This window comes from Mirounga leonina, unplaced genomic scaffold (genome assembly GCF_011800145.1).
Source record: "Mirounga leonina isolate KUSES-001 unplaced genomic scaffold, KU_Mleo_1.0 Mir_201, whole genome shotgun sequence".
In the NCBI taxonomy this organism is placed as follows: domain Eukaryota; kingdom Metazoa; phylum Chordata; class Mammalia; order Carnivora; family Phocidae; genus Mirounga; species Mirounga leonina.
This window is the reverse complement of record NW_023270504.1, coordinates 23,155,095-23,177,590: the sequence shown is the minus strand read 5'-3', so window position 1 is coordinate 23,177,590 and position 22,496 is coordinate 23,155,095. Positions and strand designations below refer to the sequence as shown.

General features: G+C 36.8%; 1 protein-coding gene across 2 annotated transcripts in view; it reads right to left on the bottom strand.

Moving 5' to 3' along the window:
* LOC118025690 (alpha-2-macroglobulin-like) overlaps positions 1-22,186 on the bottom strand; it is a 49,951-nt gene extending 27,765 nt beyond the window's left edge. For both annotated transcript variants that reach the window (XM_035028262.1, XM_035028261.1), the window contains exons 1-20: positions 22,001-22,186; positions 19,634-19,817; positions 18,644-18,803; positions 18,437-18,489; positions 16,357-16,377; positions 15,915-16,083; positions 15,204-15,288; positions 13,757-13,877; positions 12,893-13,007; positions 12,631-12,740; positions 10,470-10,631; positions 8,773-9,000; positions 8,460-8,523; positions 7,160-7,302; positions 6,657-6,806; positions 4,508-4,675; positions 3,748-3,856; positions 2,267-2,387; positions 1,144-1,372; positions 280-400 (exon numbers count right to left, since the gene is read on the bottom strand). In XM_035028262.1, coding sequence (XP_034884153.1) covers positions 280-400; positions 1,144-1,372; positions 2,267-2,387; positions 3,748-3,856; positions 4,508-4,675; positions 6,657-6,806; positions 7,160-7,302; positions 8,460-8,523; positions 8,773-9,000; positions 10,470-10,631; positions 12,631-12,740; positions 12,893-13,007; positions 13,757-13,877; positions 15,204-15,288; positions 15,915-16,083; positions 16,357-16,377; positions 18,437-18,489; positions 18,644-18,803; positions 19,634-19,817; positions 22,001-22,086 — 2,599 coding nt within the window. In that variant the 5' untranslated portion in view covers positions 22,087-22,186. The remainder of the gene's footprint in view (positions 1-279; positions 401-1,143; positions 1,373-2,266; positions 2,388-3,747; positions 3,857-4,507; positions 4,676-6,656; positions 6,807-7,159; positions 7,303-8,459; positions 8,524-8,772; positions 9,001-10,469; positions 10,632-12,630; positions 12,741-12,892; positions 13,008-13,756; positions 13,878-15,203; positions 15,289-15,914; positions 16,084-16,356; positions 16,378-18,436; positions 18,490-18,643; positions 18,804-19,633; positions 19,818-22,000) is intronic.
* Positions 22,187-22,496: the final 310 nt, after the last annotated feature.

The following is a 22,496-nucleotide window of genomic DNA, read 5'->3' as shown; positions in this document are numbered from 1 at the left end:
CGGCATCAACTAGAGGCTAGTGATCCTAAGAATTCAAGGCAGAGATAGATGGAGGTAAAGGAAGTGGGGATAGTCTTCTAGACATGCTAGAATAAAAGACAAAGGAAGAAATATCCTACAATGGCGGTGGCAGGGGTGGGTGGGTGTGGGGGAGGATGGGGGTGTGGGGGTGGGGGTGGGGCGTGGTCTTTGCCTGAAGGAAGTAGCACTAGATATAAGGATCCTACTGATATATACAATCCTTGAGTAGAGAATTGTCTCTAGGAGACTGTTCCTCACCTAATGCCTTTGGTGTTACTGCCCAGGACATGGTTTGTCGGCCATTCCCACAGATGCAGTGAGACTCTTGTTCCTTCTCCTGGACTAAGAATGCAGGATTCAGATCTAGCTGCACGCTAACCTGAAACCACACATGAGAAAAAGAGACAGATCAGAGGGAGAAGGAGACCAAAGGGAGAATGGTTTGAAATAAAGTATATTGGGGGATTAGTTAGATTTTAGGTTGCCTAATACTGAAGATGATCTAAATGCCGATTGACTACCTTACAGTGGATCTGACATTGAAATCTTTGTATTTTTGGATAATCTGCTCTTTTATGGGGTGGGACAAGAGGTGAGGAAAACTCACGATGGTATGTTGCCTGTGGGAGCTCTACTTCTTTGGCCTGGGATCTCGACCATTCCCTTGGCTCTCCAAGCAGAGTATTCAAGATTTATAAATGGTTATGGTTTCAATGGAGGTAAGATGCTCACAAATAACTTTTAAAGTAAGGTTTAATCTAATTAATGCTGTATGATGATATTTGAAAGTTAAATATATGGAATGTAGAAGTTGAAAACTTGGGGTATCTAAGACATGAGAATGATGTGTACTGATTTTTGTTCACTGTGTCAGAAATCTTCACACTGCATGAACTTCCTAACCTTATGGGGTGGGGGTAAGGGTCAGAAGCTTGTTTGAAGTTGCAAGTATATGGGAATATCAGCAACCACAACTTCTATAATATATGAATATCTCTGAGAGTGTTCCTCTGTGGGTGAGCACATCTTACACACAGGAGTTTGTCAGTATTTTGAAAATGCAATTTTTAATTTACTTGACTGTTACACCTTGTGTTCAATTTAGGTAAGAGAGGTCTTTACCCGGATGCATTTGGGAAGGTAGTTGAGGACGGTGGCCTTGAGTGTGAAGGCCTCTCCTCGGATCACAGAGTAGGGCATTGTGAGCTCCACAAAGAAGGGCTGGAAGGCTCGGAGGGAGGCGGGAAGAGAGAGACCAAGTCCAGTGTCACTGGACAGGCAGAGGGCTCCTGCCTTCCACTCCGTGATGGTATCAGGGACTGTTACTCCCACTTCGGCCACCCCTGAGGAGCTGGGGAAGATAGAGATGTGAAGAACAGAAAGTAAGCAGTTAAATAAATCCTTTCTAGGAGGGAACCCCTATAAATAATTCTATTGTCATGACTTGAAAGCACTCAGTAGAAATATCAATATAGGAGAGTATAGTCAAGACTTAAAGTGGGAAAATATAAGAAGTCCTTTCCTTCCAATTCTGTTTTCAATTCTAGTCTATATTAGAATCTCCTGTAGACACAGAATTATAGCATTATCTATTATAGACAATATCTTTATGAACTAAGTATGTAATCTGAGATTGCTCTTAAATTTTACTCTTTAAAATACTGTTCCAATGAGGGCGGGCTTTTTTTTTTTTTTTTAAGTTTTAATTCTACTACTACAGTGTGTAGTTGGCCTGACTGATTCTGTGTTTAACTCAAGATTGTTGGCCAATGAAGGAGCTCTTATATGTGTTAGTCTATGCCGTGCCTGGTCATAGTTAGTCTTTATTCCCATTTTCTGGAAGTCTTAGAATCAAATGTGTACAAAATTTCTTAGCTCTGATATAATTAGAATAGTGAGACTTTTATAGCAGAAGTATTTATGTTAAACCTGTCCTGAAAATAGCGATGTGTCTAAAAGAAATACTTGGATATTGAAAAATTGCCTAAAAATGGAAAATTTTGAGAAGTCTATATTGTTGCCTTTTTTTAAAAAAAGATTTTATTTATTTATTTGAGAGGGAAAGAGAGTGAGGGAGAGCACGAGAGCAGCAGAGGGAGAAGCAGACTCCCTGCAGAGCAGGGAGCCTGATGCGGGGCTCGATCCAGGGACCCTGGGATCATGACCTGAGCTGAAGGCAGACGCTTAACCAACTGAGCCACCCAGGCGCCCCTGTTGCCTTTTATATATAAAGAAAGTTACTTACTCTACCGCCACCAAGTTCCAGATCCACGTCTCAGGGAAGTACTTCCGCACAGTCTCAGTGAGATGCTCGGAAATGTGGACCATCTTTGTAAGTTCATGGCCTCTTTGCAATTCAGATACAACTATGGTGGGTGAGGGGGGAGACAGAAATAATAAATATACAGATAAAGAGATTGTGATACATGCTACAAAAGAAAGAAACAGGATGATGGAATAGACAAGAACCAGGAGAGGATGCTTGGGTGCTAAGGGAAAGCTTCTTTGAGGAGGTGATATTTTCGCTGAATCCTGGAGTCTCAGAATAAGTTCTAAGTGAGCTGGGGGAAGAGAATCACAAGCAGAGAGCAGAGACCTAGAGGCAGAAAGAACTTGGGATGGCCTATGAATCAGAAGAGGAGTCCTCTGTGGTTACTAAGCTTTGTCTCAAGAGGAGAGTGATAGGACGTGGGTTGGGAGGAAGGCAGGAGTCAGTTTCCATTTGGTGTGTTCCTCTGTGGGATCAAAGAAACATCATACCCAGACATGATGACAGTGGCTCTGAGAAAGTTTATAGGAGTGAGGGATCAAGGATTAAAAAGTTCTTTGTTTCCACATGTGCTAGAAGGTCAGTCAGGTTCTCTCACCTATTTACCTTCTCTGTTAATGGTGTGCTGGTAAATATTTAACAATCAGCTCTGAAAAAATTTGTGCATATATATACTTGTACATACATAAGCTTACTATAAATTCTACTGTAAAGGATGGTTGACTTTAATTTATAAATAATAAAAAAATATAATAATATTTATTTAAATTCCATATAACCAGTTAATTTTCACTGAACAAACGTTTTCCTTGATCTTTGACAAATTCTTTAGTTTGTACTCAAACTATATTCCACCATGATTTGAAAATATCAGACTAGAAATAAACGTTTGGTTACTATCTGATTCACCAGTAAAGTAGCCCATTTCATTGACAAATGAATGTGACTTCGACATGAATATTGGCTGATAATTCAGGTAAGTTAAAGAGCTTCCTTATCTAACTGGCAAGAATGTAGTCCCAACTTGTGAACATTTCTGTTTCAGTTTATACTGATCCTCTGGAAATTATCTTTCCTCCTCAACCTCATACATTCACACATCTCCATTTACTAGCGGCAGATTCCTTATGAATGACTTTCTTGATTGCTCAATAAGAATTAATACTTTCTTTTATTCTGCATATCTGCACCTCTCTCTCTTTTTTTTAAATGGAAGTATAGTTGACACACAACATTACTGTACCTCTCAGAAAACTTTTCATAGTCTGCCTTGTATTCTCTTCAGCATGTGGGGGCTTGACACAATCAGAATTTTGGGGTTTGTATTGCTATGTGATCTTGAGCGAGAACCTTAATATGTCTGAATCACGAGGCCATTTTTGTTAATGTTATCACATTTTATCTTTAAAAATATTCTTTTATTTGACTCAATATATTAATTTTTATTAGTTTTTTACCTGGAGAAGCGAATAGTCTTCGAGATGAGTACACTACATTGTGTTCAGGCTGTGAACATACTTTGGTTTTATGAATCTTTGCGTTGGTGAATACCTTTAAGCCCATATCCTATGAAGGAGATTATCACCTAATCAGTACATAAGTATTATAAAATATATATAGGCACATACTTCATTGAATTTCACAAATAATCCAATTAGCTTAATACTAAACTTTTAATGTTCACATCTGTAGAAGGGATATTGGTATACTTATGGAGGTTAATTTTATTTTGTTGTTAAAACTCTTTTTTTTAAGATTTTATTTATTTATTTGACAGAGAGAGTCACGGAAAGAGAGGGAACATAAGCAGGGGGAGTGGGAGAGGGAGAAGCAGGCAGGGAGCCCGATGCGGGGCTCGATCCCAGGACCCTGGGATCACGACCTGAGCCGAAGGCAGATGCTTAACGACAGAGCCACCTAGGCACCCCTAAAACTCTTTTAAGAGTAGTATTTTATATATGTGATTTTTCTAAATAACACAAGGCAATGAATTTCAGGAAAAGTTAAAAAAAAAAAACTTGATTACTAGTCCAGAAAGTTGGCTGGCTCTGTTGCTAGTAACAGATCTGTGACTATTAGTGACTTGGAGAAGTCACTTGAGCTCTCTGTGTCCCATTAGCTTCAGTTATGATATGAAGGCATTACAATACATAATTTTTTCATATATAATATTTTGTAAATCTTTAGAATGGATCATCTACAATATAAGGAACTTACCTGTAGGAAGCTATACATATCTTTTTCATTTGTATTTGATACAGGGGAATACATGACCCCATTGATATAGACATTATGGCGATTGACACAGTCTCTATCATCTTCCTCCTGTTGATTCAAGCTTGCAGGGAAACCAGTGAGGTCCTTCACTGGTAGTAGGTTATAAACCTGCACAAATGCAAACGACGAAAGGACAAACTTATTTGTGGCTTATTCTTCTTAAGCACAAAGAGAAAAGAAAAGAATAATCACCATCAGTCTTTGTTTGAGCACCACTGTTGCTTCAGTAATTTATAGAAATGATTTCGAAGCTGTTTTTTTTTTTAAACAGTTTTAGGGGGGAAAAGAACCCAGAACATTCTCATCTGAGTCCTCAAACACCACAATAATTTGTTACACAGTTCAGAGGCAAACACTAGATTCCATGTTAGAATGGAATAAAACTTTATTGAGATAAATTGAGTATGCTGTATTTTAGATGTGCCATAAAATTTCAGGATGATACAATGAAGTGATAGCTTTGTCTCTCCTTGTGGTTAGCAGCTGACTCAGTGTTTAACAAAGTTAATGAACCCATGTTCTAAACTGGCACATGAATAAGTATATACTCTCTATATAGGACAGGATAGTATTTTCTTAGGTATTATTCATGGGAACAAAATGCTCCTTATCTTCACACAGTACATATAATATTGGAAATGATGCTTTCAAATTCATTTGAAGGGGAAGGGGAAGAAAAATGCTGATAGTGCATTGTATTATGTTCAAAGGAGTTTAAAACTGCTTGGCCAAGTAAGTAGGGTAATGAAGTTACGTGCTTTCTCGAAGGTAGCTCCCTCTTACTATTCTCCATCTCCCCTCTCTGCTTTTTCTCCAAAGCATATTATGTGTTATTGTCTATCTCATCTGTGGAAACATAAGTTCCATGAGAGCATGGCTTTTTGTCTTTTGAGTCCTTCACTACTAGATCCCCACCCCGGCATTTCAACAAACAATGGGCACACCTAGAACACAGCAGACGTGAAATAAATATGTGTTGAATGGATGGCTTATGCTACTGGGAGCAAAGTGTTTCATTAGTAAAATACTATCAAGGCTGGAGAGGACTGGGCTAGTGTTCTAACCCAGGTCTACTACTAACTACCTGAAAGCTTCTGCTTTTTTATTAACAAACTAATAGGACATTCTGCCTTATCTATCCACCAGCATTGTTATAATTTAGAAAAAACCCTGAGAACTATAAAATTATGTTATATAAACATAAAACATCATTATTTTTCCATGTATCCCCTTGTTCTCATTGAAATGTACTTAATACTTCCTTTAGAAGAATTCTAATATTTTCAGTTAAATTCCATTTGTAAGGATCAAAATGTAAAATGTCTTTTCTTAAAACTTTCTTTTTTAGGGAGTAAAATATAAATTTCCCTTTGTAAAATTTTGATAGTGGGAAAAAAAGGTTATTTCAATTGGCTTCATATTGAAAATTTGAAAATATAAGCAGATTACTATTAGCACGTGTTGTTTCTCATTGTTCTATTCCAGCCATACCCTTCTGCTATTTCTTCTATTCACCCAACATTTTAAAGGATTTCATTTATCAATGTCATTTACCATATAATTCATTTTTCCAAATTTTTATTCATCAGAGACAATGTATATCTTCCTTCAGAAATTATGTTTGTCTTGGGGCATACAGTGTTTGATATAATTCTTATAAAAACAGAAATTTGATATTTCATATCAGTTGTAGTGCAGGTCAATGCACCACTTTTGTTAGACTTTTTCAAACATTACAACTAGCTTGAAAACGCCTGTTACTAGTTTCATAGAGCTCTAGGATTTCAGGGACTTTGAATGGTGTATGATTTTATTGAGAGATATATATATATATATATATATATAAACACACACAAATACATATATATATTTGTGTATGTATGTATATAAATTTATGTAAATAAACATATATCTATGTATTCAAATCTGATATATTTCTTATCAACAAAGTGCCCATGAAGGAGATCAAAACTATAAACTCTTAGATAAATAGAATTTTAATAGATCCAATCTTACTGAGATAGGCATTTCTCCTTGCTCTGAGCCCCTTGTGTAGCCTTCCTGACCCCCGAGGCTGCCGGGAACTCACCGAGGCTGCGGACAGCTCTGCTTCGGGCTTCATGAGCAGCACACTTTGGTCCACAGCACGGAGGGCACAGAGGGACCGAGGAGACGCTGAAATTCTCAGGTGGGCGTGTGAGGCTGGGAGACTTTGTGTTGGGCTGAAGCTCAAGTCTACCTGTTGAATTGGGGAGAATGGTTGAGAAAACAACTGCAAATGGTTCTAGATGCTCTTGTATTTTTCTTTTGGCTCTTTCGTAGCCTTAAAAACTTGCTTACATATTTTCCAGCACTTCATCATAGAAGGGAGCAAGGTACTCTGAACTGTATCATATAGTAAGAGACAATGCATGAAAATTTTGGAGTAGGAATCAAATGACATGGCTTCTTAGTCTGACTCTGCCATTACCTTGCTGACAATCTCTGGAAAATTCATTTAACCCGTTAGCCCCAATGTTCACATGTAGAATGTAATTGATAATAGCAACTTTTGGTTTTAAATGTTGAAAATTTTATGATAAAAAAACCCACCTTGTTGGCTAGACAGTTTTCAACCTCGTATTTTGCAGAATCCCCAACCACTTCCCCATCAGGTAAAATGGTGTAGATTAGCAATCGAGCAATGGGAGCAATGTCTGACTCCACAGGGACTGACACGGAAAAATGGCCATTCACTGGAGCACAGAGAGAACGAGGAAGCAATTATGGCTTAGACAACTCCCCAGGGCTGAAATGAAATTTTTCTGTTACACAGAGCCATTTTTAGGAGCCTGGTCTGGTGAATTACTGTTTCTATTAGTTGGTATAACAGGTATCAGAAAAAGTAGATGTAATAAATGAATGTTTACCTCTAAGAATTCTATACCTCTAAGAACTCTAGCTTTAGGAAAAAAACTTTATTAAAGGGTTCTCTTCACTTATAGATCATATAATGATTTCACACCAATTTTCAGTTTTAGCTCATCTCTATAAAGTTCTGATGCTATCTGAGGGTATGGAGACATCCACTTGGCTAGTGTTTGATCTAGACTTCACACTAGAGAAGGGAAATAGAACCTGAAGTTGTGTGATGTAATAGTAAAAATTTAACACATTGCATTTATCCTCATATCTTCTTTAACTTTCTAGCAACCAAATATTCTATGTTTTTTCTTAAGAGGACTACTATGCTCCTTTGATAGTTGTTTTTTGAAACCTATGTAGATTTTTTTAGAAGTCTCGTCAAGCTTCAATAAGTAAGTTTACAATGGTGCTTCTGTGATGCTATGCTATCATCAAAAGAGTAGCTCCCTGATAGTTTTCTTGTAAGAAGAGCAGAAAGCTTCCGAGGTTTATATTGCTCCATATTTGTTCATGGCGAGAGTCCATTTCAATGGTGGAAGTACCCAGTCTAACTTTCCATAGTCAGAACTATCTTCAAAAAGGAAATATGATAGATATAAATGATTCAGCAAAAGACCTAGTATATAGGAAGTATTCCAAGATTTTACCTTCTCTCCATTTCCTGAAACAATTCTAAAATGCCATTTTGAGAAGAAGCTCCATGAATATTTATGGTTTGAAAATTTGGAATAAGCATAGATTCTAAAACAACAACCTCAACATTTTAAGTAATCAGAACAGAAGATGCTGAAGGAAAAGAAAAGAAATATTTGATAAAGGGCAAAACGGACAAATAAACACCCATTCTTTCTTTCCCCTCTCAACTTCTCATTTATTGAAGTTTGATGGAAATCACCGCTATTTATTTGAAACTTTTTCTGATATTTCTGCAACGTAAGGCTGAATATGTCGGAGTGGGGCAGAAATGTAGAATTGTGGAAGTACTCACTATCTCCCTGTTCCACAGGCAGCACGTGCATCCCAGTTCGGACAATGCCTCCCTTTGCCATTATCTGCAAAAAAGGAAAGGAAAAGGAATTTGATTTGCTTGACAGAAATCTTATACCCCATGTCCTGCCCTTCATGTTTATGCTTGTTTTATTGAGCTCCAGCTGGCAATATTTAGCCCTAAGAGAAGTCAAACTTTCAACAGGAACATGGATAATAAGTCAAAGTAGTGATGGCTGAAGAATTTCTTAATTCCTTGCCCCACAGAGGGCTTTTGTCTATGGATGAGTCAATGAAGTGGTCTTCCTTCTCACCAGATAATAGAACACGAGCTCCTTCAGCTCCTGCAGGACCCGTCCACTCAGAATATAATATGCTTGGACTGTCTGAGTTTGGCTGCAGGGCAGTTCACGAGGCATAGGTTCTAGGTGGACAAAACTCTTGCTTAGGGAGAATACAAGATTAGCGGTGTGATCAGCTTCTTCGTGCTCTGCCGACAGCCACTGGTAGCCATAACAGGGACTAGGATCCTTGTGTTTGACCTAATGAATTTAAAAAAATGATATTATTTTCTAGATCAGATGTCATAGCGAATCAGTGTTCTCACAAAACTGCATTAGTTCACTGTCCTACCTTAACTAGTTCCTAGAAAGCTTTTGCTCCACAGTAAAAAGTGAGAATAGTGTTTATCTGTATTGCAGATCTTTACACTGCAGAGGCTCCTTGGATTGGTACTTAAATTTCTGAAGAGCATACATGGAGGCATCTTTTGCTCTGTTTAATTTGCTCGACATTTTTTGGGCCACTTTGCCTATGCAGACAGAGATGTTGGAGCTATAAAAGCTCCTTGAAGAGACTAAATACTCTTCAGAAACTGAAGAACTACATTTCAGAAACCTATTTATGGTGGGTTTTAAATATGTATTATGAATAAATGTGATATTGCAGCCATAGAGGTCTGAGAACTCTTTCTGTCAATGGCTTTGGTTCATGAGTTGAGTTGGTGAATTAGTTGAAGTCGATCTCTCCTGGACTGTCCTAAGCTGGTTATTTTTAATGCTTTTTGTGGTTCTGGACTCATAAAGTTCATAGGCCCTACTTGAGTTGCAGTTTAACTTTTCTCCAAGTTTTTCCTTGTTCTTTTCAGGCTTCCTCTACCTTCATCCTCACCTCCCAAGTGGTGTGAACGAATCCTTGTATCAGTAGAACAGTTTATTTATATTTTAATATATTTTCTAATGATAATAGGTAAATGATTACCAAAAAGAGGGAGTATTTAAAAATAATATTTTTATTTTCAGGATGAGAACATTGCCTAGCACATAGAAAACATTCAAGACACTTCTTGATTGAATAAATGAATGAATACTCGATTTTTAATTATTAGGAGGTATGGGCTTTCATGCCATCTATTTAAAGTGGAGTCAATAAAGCATATTATTTATCCTGTTTATTTATCATCATTATTATGTAATATCTATTGTGTATCCCTATATCTCTTACTGTATATCTACATCTTCATTAATGAATAGAGAACTCTATGCTATACAAAGCAAGTTATATGGGTATAACAAAAACTTGGAGAAAATTAGAATAGCAGGACAAAAATAAAGTAAGAACAATAATTTATAGAGTATATATACTTGAAAGTAAATGCTAGTGATGTTAAACTGGACTTTTACAATAATAATATTCAAGGTAAAGGGAGCTTACTAAGTGCTTTAATATATATTATCATTTTTTTATAAGTAAATTTTTATTTATTTTTATTTCAAAATAACATATCAACTGTTAAAAAAGAAATTAAATATCACATTTACTCCCACCACCCTGCAAACTGAAGGGTGTTACGTTTATTATTTATTTATTTATTTATTTATTTATTTATTTATTTATTTATTTATTTTCCATTTCCATAGGACTAAATATAACTTGGAAATTTCATCACTTTTAGGTTGCAACCTTATTTCCAAGGCTCCTTCATGTCACTGGTACTTCTTTTCAAACTTACCCTGACAGTGAGAGAGGTACCCATAGTGTTGGTGGTGTTGATAGAGAACTGAACCAGGCCATGCTCATCAGTGGTAGCATTGGAGTTATAGTTAGCTTCATTTGCTGTGATGAAGACGAGTTCATTTGGCATGGGGACACCTTTCCCATCCACTAGCTGAACCTGAAGATTAAAATCTGTGGATCAGTTATATGGTTAATACCCAGCAGTCACCAAACATTCATTTTATCACAAATATTTATTATGTCCTATATGTTGGACATGGTTCCAGGCATTGAGGCTACAGCGGTGAACAAAACAAAGTTCCTGCCATCATAGAAAAGAGATAGATGTTAAATAAATGCACAGATATTATATATTTATTTAGGAGTAATCAGCCCTAAGATGAAAAATAAAGCATTGTGGGAGTGCCTCGGTGGCTCAGTCGGTTAAGCATCTGATTCTTGATTTCAGCTCAGGTTGATCTCAGGGTTGGGGGATTGAGCTCTGCATCGGGCTCTGTACTGGGTGAGGGGCCTACTTAGGATTCTCTCTCTCCCTCTTGCTCTGCCCCTTCCCCCCCAAATAAAACAAAATAAAACAGTCTGAAAATGTAGAGAATCATGGAGCTGATGATAGGGATAACCTGAAAAAAAGTATTCTGTGGATATTTTGGAAATGCCATGTACTATATAGAACTCTTGGAGAGTCACAGAGCACAAGTGTTAGATAGTAATGAAAATTTTTAACTCTTTAGCCAAATTTAATTGAGCCCCAAACACTTATTTTGTGACCAACCCTTAACTTTCTATGGGTTAGTGTTCTAAAGTATAATAAGTGCACAAGTTAACAATTGCTAATGCATTACCCTGTGTACTTTTCTAGTTGTTTTTTATGCATCTGCTTCTCAATCTAGACTTTCAAACTTTTGAAAGGTAGGCAGATATTATGAGGCACTTCCCATGTGAAAAATGCAAAGTTGAGGAGAATCATACAGTATTTCATAAGGGCCTAAAGTCAAATTACTGCTAATATTGAACTCAGTAGTAGATGAGTAGTCTGATTCAGATCGCAAAGATGATGATTCTTCCTTCTACCAAGGAAGGAAGCACAATTTGGGAGAAGGAAGCACAATTGGAAGACTTGGATCCATATTTGTAATTGATTAATAAAATCTGAGTTTGCCAATGAACTATTGGCTGCACATACAAAGACAAGGATAGGTACAAAATTCTGATTCTCTTTTGATGAAAGAGTCTTATGACTAATGGGGTAGTTACTTAGCAGGAATGAAATATCAAAAAAGTACAATATATCTCTGAGAAGTTAAAAATAAATGGACTATTCATTTTAGGAAGTGACTAAAGTTTCTCAAATCTTTTGCTGTCATAACATAATCAAAATATTCTAAAACATACTCCACCCCACCTTAGTGGGGTCTAGTCCCTCTCTGTCTTATAGTCTCCACACCTAAAACCTTATAACATTTCCATTAAGAATATGATACACAATAATTATACATTTGTGGACATAAAACTGCCATTTAGACCTCTGGAGTCAGAAAGATCCATCTGTACGTCTGCTTATAAAACAAAAAATAACAATACAAGGTATTTTGTAGATACATGAGAAAATTTATATTTTTAAAATCTGGAAGCCTTAAATAACAGTATTTTGCCTTTATGTGCACTGTTTTTTTAAAAATATATTCTTGCTATTACAGAGAAAATAATGTAAATATAATATCCATGAAAGAAACACCAGGTACAGTGGAATCTTTTATACTTCAAAATAAAAATGAAAGCCATCTACCCACTCATTTCCATATAAAGTTAGTGTTAGCAGGATAATGTAAGTGGCCACCATAGATTTTGAGATTTTTGTGAGAAATATAAAAATCCGATACTACTGGTAAACCAAGAAAAGATTGAGTGATATCACACACAAAAGATTGTGCCAAAGGTGAAAAAAAAAAAAACCACTTCTAATTATGATGGTGCTTTCGAGTAATTTTGTAGATTTCATATATCAATTTATAGAGGGACAGATTTATTTTTATGTGGTTTTATACTTTTGGTTACATTAGTCAATAGATAATAAACCAGATCTGGTTTTAGCAGAATATGATGTACTTATTAAGTGATAGTACCAAATTTGATTTGTGACTTAGAAAATACTTCACCTGCCCAAAGAAGGGGATCCCTTGTCTAAAGTGTGGGTCCACTTTCACGAATGAGAGTTTGGTTATGGTTCTTGTTATTTCAATGGATCCTTTTCCAGTTAATTCTATCTCTGGAAAAAAGAAAAAGAAAAAAATAAGTTTTTTTGAAAGGATGATCTCCCTGAACTTCTTACACTACTACTTCCCTTTCAGTTCATAGTTTGGCAAAGGAAATAAATCTATGTTCATTGTTTTTTCTCCCATACCCAAGTTGTATGCAAACCTGTTCCTTCTTCTTGGATCTTGGCCTCCACTTCAAGTTTCATTTCATACCCTTGTCTCTTCATCTGGAAGATCTTGGTTTTTATTTGCTGAGGGAAGCAGCCCTGGCTGTTTAGCTAGTAGGGGATAAAATAAAATACAAAAACATAATACTGGACAGATCAGTGGTCAATTAATCCAGTGAGATTTTTTTTTGGGACATTATAAACTAGGGGTTTTCTATGGTAAGAACACAATAAATATTCTCTATGGATTAATTATAATTGCATTTCATAATAGTATCTGGTTTATAATAGATATATTTCTTAGTATCTGATAGTCCCTAGAGTTAATGAGATAGAAATGCCTTAAAAATTTGTGAGTAATCCTACTGTAGCAGGGAGCTAACTTTTCACCGAAGTCGAGCTCCCCTTCCATAGTATATAGGTGTTGCTGGGAAGGGGCTGCCCATCTGGAGACCATGTCTCCTACCTCCCTGACACCTAGGAGGGGCCATGTGACAAGTTCTTGCTCATGGAAAGAAGGCAAAACCTATACCCTTTCCATCCAAATTGTAACAGGTATAATGCCTTTTCTTCTTCCTTCATACAGGTAGATGCCCAAGGCAGCTTTGGATGCCAAGTATTGGAGATTGCTCAACTTTCATTATTCTGGGAGATTGGTGAACCAAGAACACCCACAGTGGACAATTACAAGAAATAAATAATTCCCATTGTGTTAAATCGCTGATATTTAAAAATCAGTGTAGCTAACACGGAATTCTCCTATAGATTGCTCTCTTCCTGAGTTAGCACCATGTTGTAATTCACTGCTTATCAACAATGTCTCCATTGTTAGTCCCTAGAAGGAACGGTTTTCCACCTACCTGGTGACTGAATTTCTCACAGACGGCCTGTGACTCCCCACTATAGCAGCTAGAAGGGTTACTGTACTTTCTGCACACTGTCATCATCATATGTCCTGGGACGGGCTTCCCATATGTGTATCTGTCATAAGAACATTGCCAAATGAATCAAGCAGACATCGAACATCCCCATTTTCTACCTATTTCTATTCCCCCCTTAGTGATAGTATGTTTACCCTCTGTTCTTCTCTCTAATCTCTGCTGGGCTCTCACAGTTTTGAGAGCAAGTAAACTAAGTTATGACCCTTTTTAAAAAATCTCCAGTGCCACAGTCTTCTTTGATCATATCTTTTTTTCCCTTTATTTTTTATTTTTAATTTCATCTTTAAAAAGATATATTTCTTATTACCAAAGCTACACCTGTTCTTAAAAGAAAAAAAAAAGTACCAACAAAATGAAAATTAGAGAGATAAAATGCTCTCAATTCTACTTAGGAATACAAACCATTAGTACAATGGTGTTCCCTTCCATTACCTTCTTCTGATGTGTAGCTCTCTCTATTTATATGGAATTTAACTTGTCTACTTTTTACAAAAATGGGGTTGTGCCATATATACTTATATGTCATTGATGGTTGATGTGTTTTCAAGGGCATTTGTTTCCTTCCCTACCTGAAATATCCTCTGTATCTTTATTTGTAAGAGTATTGGCTCACCAGTTATGTGGGATCAGGAACTTGGGGGTGATTATTCTGAGACAGTTCAGGGACCCAGCTGAATCATGGTGCATTACATGTGTGGTCTTTAGGCAGGGCTGGTTTCTTCCCTCTGTGCTCTTTCTGCTAGTGCTACCCCTGGACTACTGGAGATGGGAGCATAGGATTTTAGAAACATGAATTTTCAAGGTTGAGAAGGACCAAACTGAGAGATCATGTCCAGTCTCATCAGTAACAATGGTAGTGCCGAGAGGTATGTGACATGCCTTAGGTAGACCAATGACTCAGCTGAGATTTTGGTAATATGCCTATCTCTACAAATTCTGAATTTAAGCTGTTTTTCCACTAGGCATGCAAGGTCAGGTAAATGATCTGTTGATGATAGAATTTCCTCTACAACCTGGGGAAGGGAAAGTCAGTATACCCTTCAACACTATTCCTTGTGTGTGTGTGTATGTGTGTGTGTGTGTGTGTGTGTGGCTTTGTCACTTTCAGAATCAATCCTAGTAGATAGCTTCTCTAGGAACAGTTGCTTGCCCCATGATAGTTATAATAATACTGGTAAGACCATGAAAGAAAATAAGAAGGAAAAATAGAAAAGCAACAGGTGAGGAAGGTTCCAGAGATGGGATGATCCCGTGCATTTAAGGTATTTGTGCTCTCACTGCTCCTGAAGAAATAAGTCAAAATATCCCAAATGATGAGTCTCCTTTAAATAATTCTCTCAAAAAATTAAAAAATATATAAACTCACAGGCCACATACTGACACATTCACGTCTTCTTCCAGGATAGTGATTATCTTTGGCATTGTTATTTGCACTTCAAACTTGGGAAGCACTGTTCATTGGAGATAAAGGAAGTCAGTGATTGTTTTTCAACTTTTGGGGAATTAGTATTTTCAGTAACAATTCCCTAGTAATATTTTAGGGCTCTGAATATGTAGCTATACTCTCCAATACAACCACCTTACTACCAATGGATACTTTTTTTTTTTTAAGATTTTATTTAATTATTTGAAAGAGAGAGAGAGCATGAACAGGGGGAGGGACAGAGGGAGAGGGAGAAGGATAAGCAGACTCCTCGCTGGGCAGGGACCCCTGGGATCATGACCTGAGCCCAAGGCAGATGCTTAACTGACTGAGCCACCCAGGCACCCCTCAAATGGATATTCTGATTGAAGGACTGTGACAGATCACTGTAACCTTAATGAATTATGGAAGACTTGTCTAAAACAAGAATGTTTTACATATTTTTTGAGATTAAAAATTATTACAAAATTAACCAAGCTATATGAAGTTCTATTCACAAATCACTGATAGTCTCATTGGAATTAGATATAATTGATTCTACTCAAAGCTCAACCTCACACATAGGAAATAGAAGGACTTTAAATAAGCTCAAATTCTAGGCCCTAGAAGTTTAGATATGAAGAAAAATGCTCCATGACTTCTCATAATCCATACCAAATTCCTCCACGGTGAAGGCATGCTCTGTCATTCCACCTGATTCCTTCTGCACCACCACCTTATAGGAGCCCTGAAAGGGCTCGGACGAGAGGGGAAAGCTCAATTGCTTGAGACCATTCTCTAATTTGAGTTTCTGCCATTGTGTGATGCGATTTCCTTTCGGGTCCTATGGATACAGTAATTGTAACTTATAAAAGAGCTTAGAACATTAGAGACAATAAAAGAAATCTATGGAAACTCCTATGTTAGCCACAAATAAACCAATGGGGTGGTGGTGAGGGGTGGGGAGGACAGATGAGTTAGAACCATCTAGTGCGATATGAGCTCAAAGGTTTCTCCCTCAGTGACAAGTTCCTGGTATATGGTAAGAACCTCTCAAATATGAACATTTTCTCTAAATTTATTTAATTCAGTTTATGGAATGTTTCATGTTGCTTACCTGAATGTATACTAGTGGAATCTGAAAGACAAAAGAGAAATAAAGGAATGTAGAATTATTCTCAAATAGTCTCAATTCTGATTTATAAGCAAGACAGCTTTACGTAGAGTAACTCTATCTGTAGTAAAACAGAAAAAAAAAAAATCCAAGTTAAATTTTACAAAACTTTTAATTAATCTATTTTAAGCAATTAATAAATAATATTAAGAACTTATTAGGCCATCAGCAACAAATATCCATGTGCACAGCCATTCATTAAGAATGAGATTTACTAACATTACTTAAATACTTATGGGCATCCTAGTGAGGAACACTCCTTTGTTAGGAAATTTTATAGATTAAGAAATAAACACTAACAGAACTATAAGAACCATACTCAGACCCAAATATTGAAATGGTCACAGAATTCTTAGTACTAAGAATAAAGAGGAAGAATAGCTCCTCCACTATCAATGGTTAGTCATTTTTATTTTTATTTTTTTTAAAGATTTTATTTATTTATTTGACAGAGAGAGACACAGCGAGAGAGGGAACACAAGCAGGGGGAGTGGGAGAGGGAGAAGCAGGCTTCCCGCTGAGCAGGGAGCCCGATGCGGGGCTCGATCCCAGGACCCTGGGATCATGACCTGAGCTGAAGGCAGTCGCTTAATGACTGAGACACCCAGGCGCCCCTGGTTAGTCATTTTTAAAAAACTAATATTTATTAAGTGCTTACCATGTGCTGTGCATCATTCTAGATGCTGGGAGCACAGCAAAGCACAAAAGAACAATATATCTACTCTCATGGAGCTTGCATTCTAATAGGGATGGATATATAAGAAACACATACACACACATATATTTAGGAGATACATATTTTATATATACTTAATATTTTATATTTATAATTTGATATTGATATTTACTTGATGTTCAGTATTTATTTGAGATCTATATCAATGATATAGATCTCAAAGATAAAATGTATATGATAAACATATATATATGTGTGTGTATATATATATGTATACACCTGATTTATATTAGGTAGTGAAATGCTGAGAAGAAAAAATGAAGCAGGGTAAGACTGCTAGAGTGACGGATGAGGTGTTTATTTTAGATAGAGGAATGGAAGTAGAAAATAGAAGATTAGCTTCAGGGTTATTGCAACAGCCTTGTTTAGAGGTGATATTGGCCAGGATGAGATTGTGGCAATTCAGGTTGTGAGAAAATAGAAATAGTCTTGATATATTTCAAGCTAACATGATTTTCTGATAAAGTGGATGTAGATATGAGAGAAAAAGAGAAAACAGGGATTATGCGATAATCTTTTTTTTTTTTTTAAGATTTATTTATTTATTTTAGAGGGAGAGAGTGGGAGTGGAAGGAGGGGCAGAGGGAGATGGAGAATCCTCAAGCCAACTCCCGCTGAGCACAGAGCCCGAAACTGGGCTCGATCCCAGGACCCTGAGATGATGACCTGAGCCAAAATAAAGAGTCGGTTGCTTAACCAACTGAGCTACCCAGGTGCCCCACAATAAGCTTTTGTTTTAGGAGTTAGAAGAAAAGAATTGCCTGTGAGATAAGAAGATGTGGTGGAGCAGTAGATTTGGGAGAGAAAAATTAAGACTTTCTGGTTTGATGTCTGCATTAAAGTTGAAAGAGTTATTTCTTATAAATATCAGGTGTTAGTCTCAAAGAACAAACACTGATTACACTCTTCCTTGATAGAAGAGGTTCTGGTAGGTGTGTTTAGAAAAATTCTAAATCTTTGAGAAGTTATTTGAATTTAAATTATTTCATGGTGTAGGCATAGCTATTATTTAACATATCTTTCTAATTTGCCTAATGGAGAACTTTATAAAGAGTAAGTTTAATTGTGTGACAACTGACTAAGTACCAGTACCAAGATGGAAAGAATTAGCTACTTCTTTGACCTGGGATTCTGGTTTAAATGAGGATCTTGCACTATTGTAATGCCAGAAATCACTGCTAGTGATACCAGATTGTTCCTCGCCCTAGTCCTCCCCCAGCACCAAAACCAGGCTCCCAGATTGTTTACACAGATAATAATGATTCTAGATAGTATTTGGAGACTCACCAACTCATTCAGGGGGTGAAAATTTTCATCCAATGAGACAACACGAAACTTCACTGAAACAGAAATATTTTCCATGAGTCCCAGAAACCTTAAATCAGGCTTAGCAGCCGGCCAAAAAAACTGTTAAAGAACCAGGACTATAGAGCCTTTGACCAGGGAAAATGTAGGGGAGGAAGGAGTTGTTCTGACTGTAGAGCCTCTTCGTACCTGTCTGCTCCGGTTTGTAGATGGGTTTGTCTGTCTGGACAAAGACCAGACTCTCTTGGTTTTTAACCACCACTGTGGTCCGCTTCTTGAATTCCTGGGTTGGTCCTTTCACTTGGATAGTGAGGAACATGATCTCCTCATTGGACGGAGATCTTGGGACCTGAAATATAGGACAGACCCCGAGAACCCATTCAGTCTTCCAAGTTTCCTCCTACACTCTCTGTTCCTCTCTTCCCTGGAGACCTGGCACCTTTACTTCACTGCACCCCCTCATTTTCATCAGGGGAAGTTGGCATGGACAGGAATTACTTCCATCATTTTATAAATGGGGAGACAGAACAGAAGATGGAGGAAAATACATCAGTAAAAGAGGTCATAAGTGAGACTCACATCTCCTTATAGATCAGCCAATACAGTCTTGATTCAATTATATAATGAACTTTACCAAGTTGATGTTCTGTGCTAAAGGGGCATGGTAGAAGCATATTTAAGGCTATGGGAAATGAAGTTACCATATCTTATTGGCTGTAGGCTGTAAGCATTTTATATATGGGCAACTCTGAAGAGATAGTGGATATTTGCTTATAGTAATTTCTACAATTTTCCCTTTTAATATGGGCTGATGTGCTCCTGTCAGACCACCACTCGAGGCTTATGTCATGTGTTGGTCTCGTTTGCCTTATTAACATTTTTTCCATTTTAATTTTAAGAAGTCACATTTTCCTTTTGTCTAGTGGATACTACTTTTCCCCTCCTGGCTAATAGAAATTTTCTTTGATCATTAAGTTGATTTTTAATATGCCTATAAGTATTTGTCTCCCATGGTTGGAAATTCATGCATTGCTTCTTACATTCTATGCACAGTTGCTATATTTAGATTTCTTTCTGAAGTCTTTGCCAGGCTCTCAAATCTTTATCTTGACTGAATTCTAGATGCCTATGATCCTAACCGGTAGACTCAAGTATATGAAGTCAAATAGGCATACTTACAGTGAAGGAGACACAGTGGAATAAGTCCTTCTCCACCACCAGGTCAGTGAAGAGGCTCCTGTTCTCCCTGAGAAACTCCAAGGAAGCACTTACAGTCACTGTCTCATTCAGGTAGCTCAGAAGGAGGCAGCCCTTCTCAGGGGTTTCAGAGTGGAGCAGGGAGGGGACCAGGACCATGTACTGCCTGGGAATGGGGGAAGTCCAGTTAGAGGAGAGTGTAAAAGGAGAGGTATTGTTATCACCAGCACTATTTTCCATCACAATGATTGTTAGTTTGATACCAAGAGAGGATATATTGATGAACATGACATTGATCTGTGCTGTTGAATGGCATGCATGAGAATTATTCCCTGTTCCACCATCAGTGCCATGGCAATGAACATTTTGCTGGAAGTGAGCTTTAAATAGTTTAAAACTTGCTAGGATACCTCACTTTAAGGAACACAATATGTGAGCATCTGAATTCAAATAAAATATATGCTAATGATGTTTATTCATGTTGTAAATCTATTTTACACTAGGATTGCTGTAAAAAGCAAGCAAATCTCAAGAGAGGCACTATAAAAATCAATCGATAAACAGTATTTTCATTGGTTATATATATTCAACAACCCTGTGAAAATGGTATGGCAAATACTTGCTTCTACTTTACAGATATGGAATCTGAGGCTCAAAGAAAGTGAGTCATTAGTTTAAAGTCTCAGTTGTGGTAAGTGACTAATGAAATCTCCATGTTACCTAACCCTGACTGTTTGCATTTTAAATATTTGCCTTTCAACTCATGGCTAGACAATGGTTCCACCCAAAAATGGCCTTCTAGTGATGGAATTATGGGTCTTGGTAACTCAATGAGCAGAACAGAAACTTTGCCAATATCCTCATATATAATTTTATTGACTATGTAGTTTTCAAACATTTTTGCTCACAGAATTCCTAAAATAATTTTTAGACACTATGCATTCCTTACATATTTTCAAGTGAACATCTATATTTTTATCACAAATAATAGCAAAAGATATTATTTTTGATGACATTTTAAGTTAAAACTTAGTCTTCTATAAGTTTTCAATGGATTCTTAAATATCATAGTGATAAGATACCCAGTATGACCAACTTAAAAAATACATCAAAAGGTTCTTTTTGTATGATCAGAAATTTAACATCTTTCCTTTTTTTCCTCCTTAAACTTGAATTACCATACCGCTTACAACATAGAAGTTTATCCTATGATTTTTTATGCTTCAAAATATTTTTATGGATAACTCTTGCTTCTTTATTAACTATATATGTGTATATATATATAGACATATACTCATATATATGTAATATTATATATGGGTGCTTAATTTAACATTAATTCTTTATGTGACCATAAAGCTGTTAAACATTTTCTTCTGGATTGAATTATTTTCAAGTCTTACTAGTATATAACTTATCAAAACAAAATAAATGTATTATAATATTCACACATATTAGATATAAAATAAAAATATTTTTGAAACACATCTTTAATAAGAAAAATGAGTGGTTTTTATGTATCCATGGATGGATATTCTTTAATTGCAAGAATTGAAGGAGGCTTAACATTAGTTCTGTTGCTATTTTTAGTTGTAGGGACATGAGTGCCATGAAAAATTGTTTACATAAAGTAAATAAAATACAGATAAAACAATTATATCATTGTTACCAGTTCTTGGAACTCCTTCTGCATTAGGTACCAAAAATCACCCAGTACCTATTATCAAGAATTACTTCTAATCATCTATCAGTGGGTATTTCCTTTAGATCCCCCTTCAACTTTGTTGAAACAAATCATCACCACGTAATCTGCAAAAGAATTTTCTCCCTCATTGTTAGAATCCTTTGCTTTCTCAACATCAGCATCAGTATTTCAAATTGTTCCTTATTAGTATTTCAAATTATTCCACCCTACAGATTTTTATACTCCAGGACAATGCTTCATGGTAACATCTGATTGAGGGAGAGGTTTGTCTTTCTTTTATAAAGTGGAAGATGGGCAATTAAGAAAGGAGAAGTAAGAAAGGATAAATAGCATGGTCTCGAGAAAATCAATCTGAATGTGAGGATCTGAAAATTGTTTCCTTTAAAAGTATCAATTGCCAATGCCCCTTTGAAAGTCTTTGTATATCTCTAGAAAATTTAGAAAGTCAGGGATTCAGAGTTGGAGAAAAATAGTTAAGAATAAGTAAAGAATGAATAAACCAGATTTATGAAATTTCATCATTGGAAGAGACCTTAGAGATAAGAAGGTGACAGTTTTATGGGAAAGACAAATGAATCTTCTAAATGAGAATCAAAGGAATCTCTTTTAAGGAAAGGATTCTTCATGTTCTCTGTGAAACTCACGGTTTTCCAGAGACTGAGGCATCTGCAGGCAGGAAGACCAGAAGGAGGAGAAAAAGATTTGGATGAACGAGTTTGTTCTTCCCCATGCTGCAGGGAAAAGGGCCCTGAGGAGACCAGACTGTATTGTACCCTGCTCCCTGCAAATGGTCTGGTCCCAAACATTCCTCAGAGCAACTAGGCTTTATACTGCTCCTGGTGCAAACAGGAAGTTCCACCCACACAGGGTGTCTAAACAAAGTAGAGGTTTCTGAACGTTCTCTGAAAGGGTCATTGCTCTCAGGGGCCTAATTACAGTCAAGGTTATTTCCGGTTGGGCTGAATAGAATTCCTGGAGGGATAAAATCCACATTCCCGTTAGTGCTCACTTTCTCCGGGTTTTACTGTGAAGCAGCTAATCGGCTTTTCAACCCCTTCTCTCTCTTACTCCCTCGGTCCACTTCCCCACTGCTCCTTTTATGGCTTTCCTCACATCTCTTGCCTGAATAGTTGGCAAGGG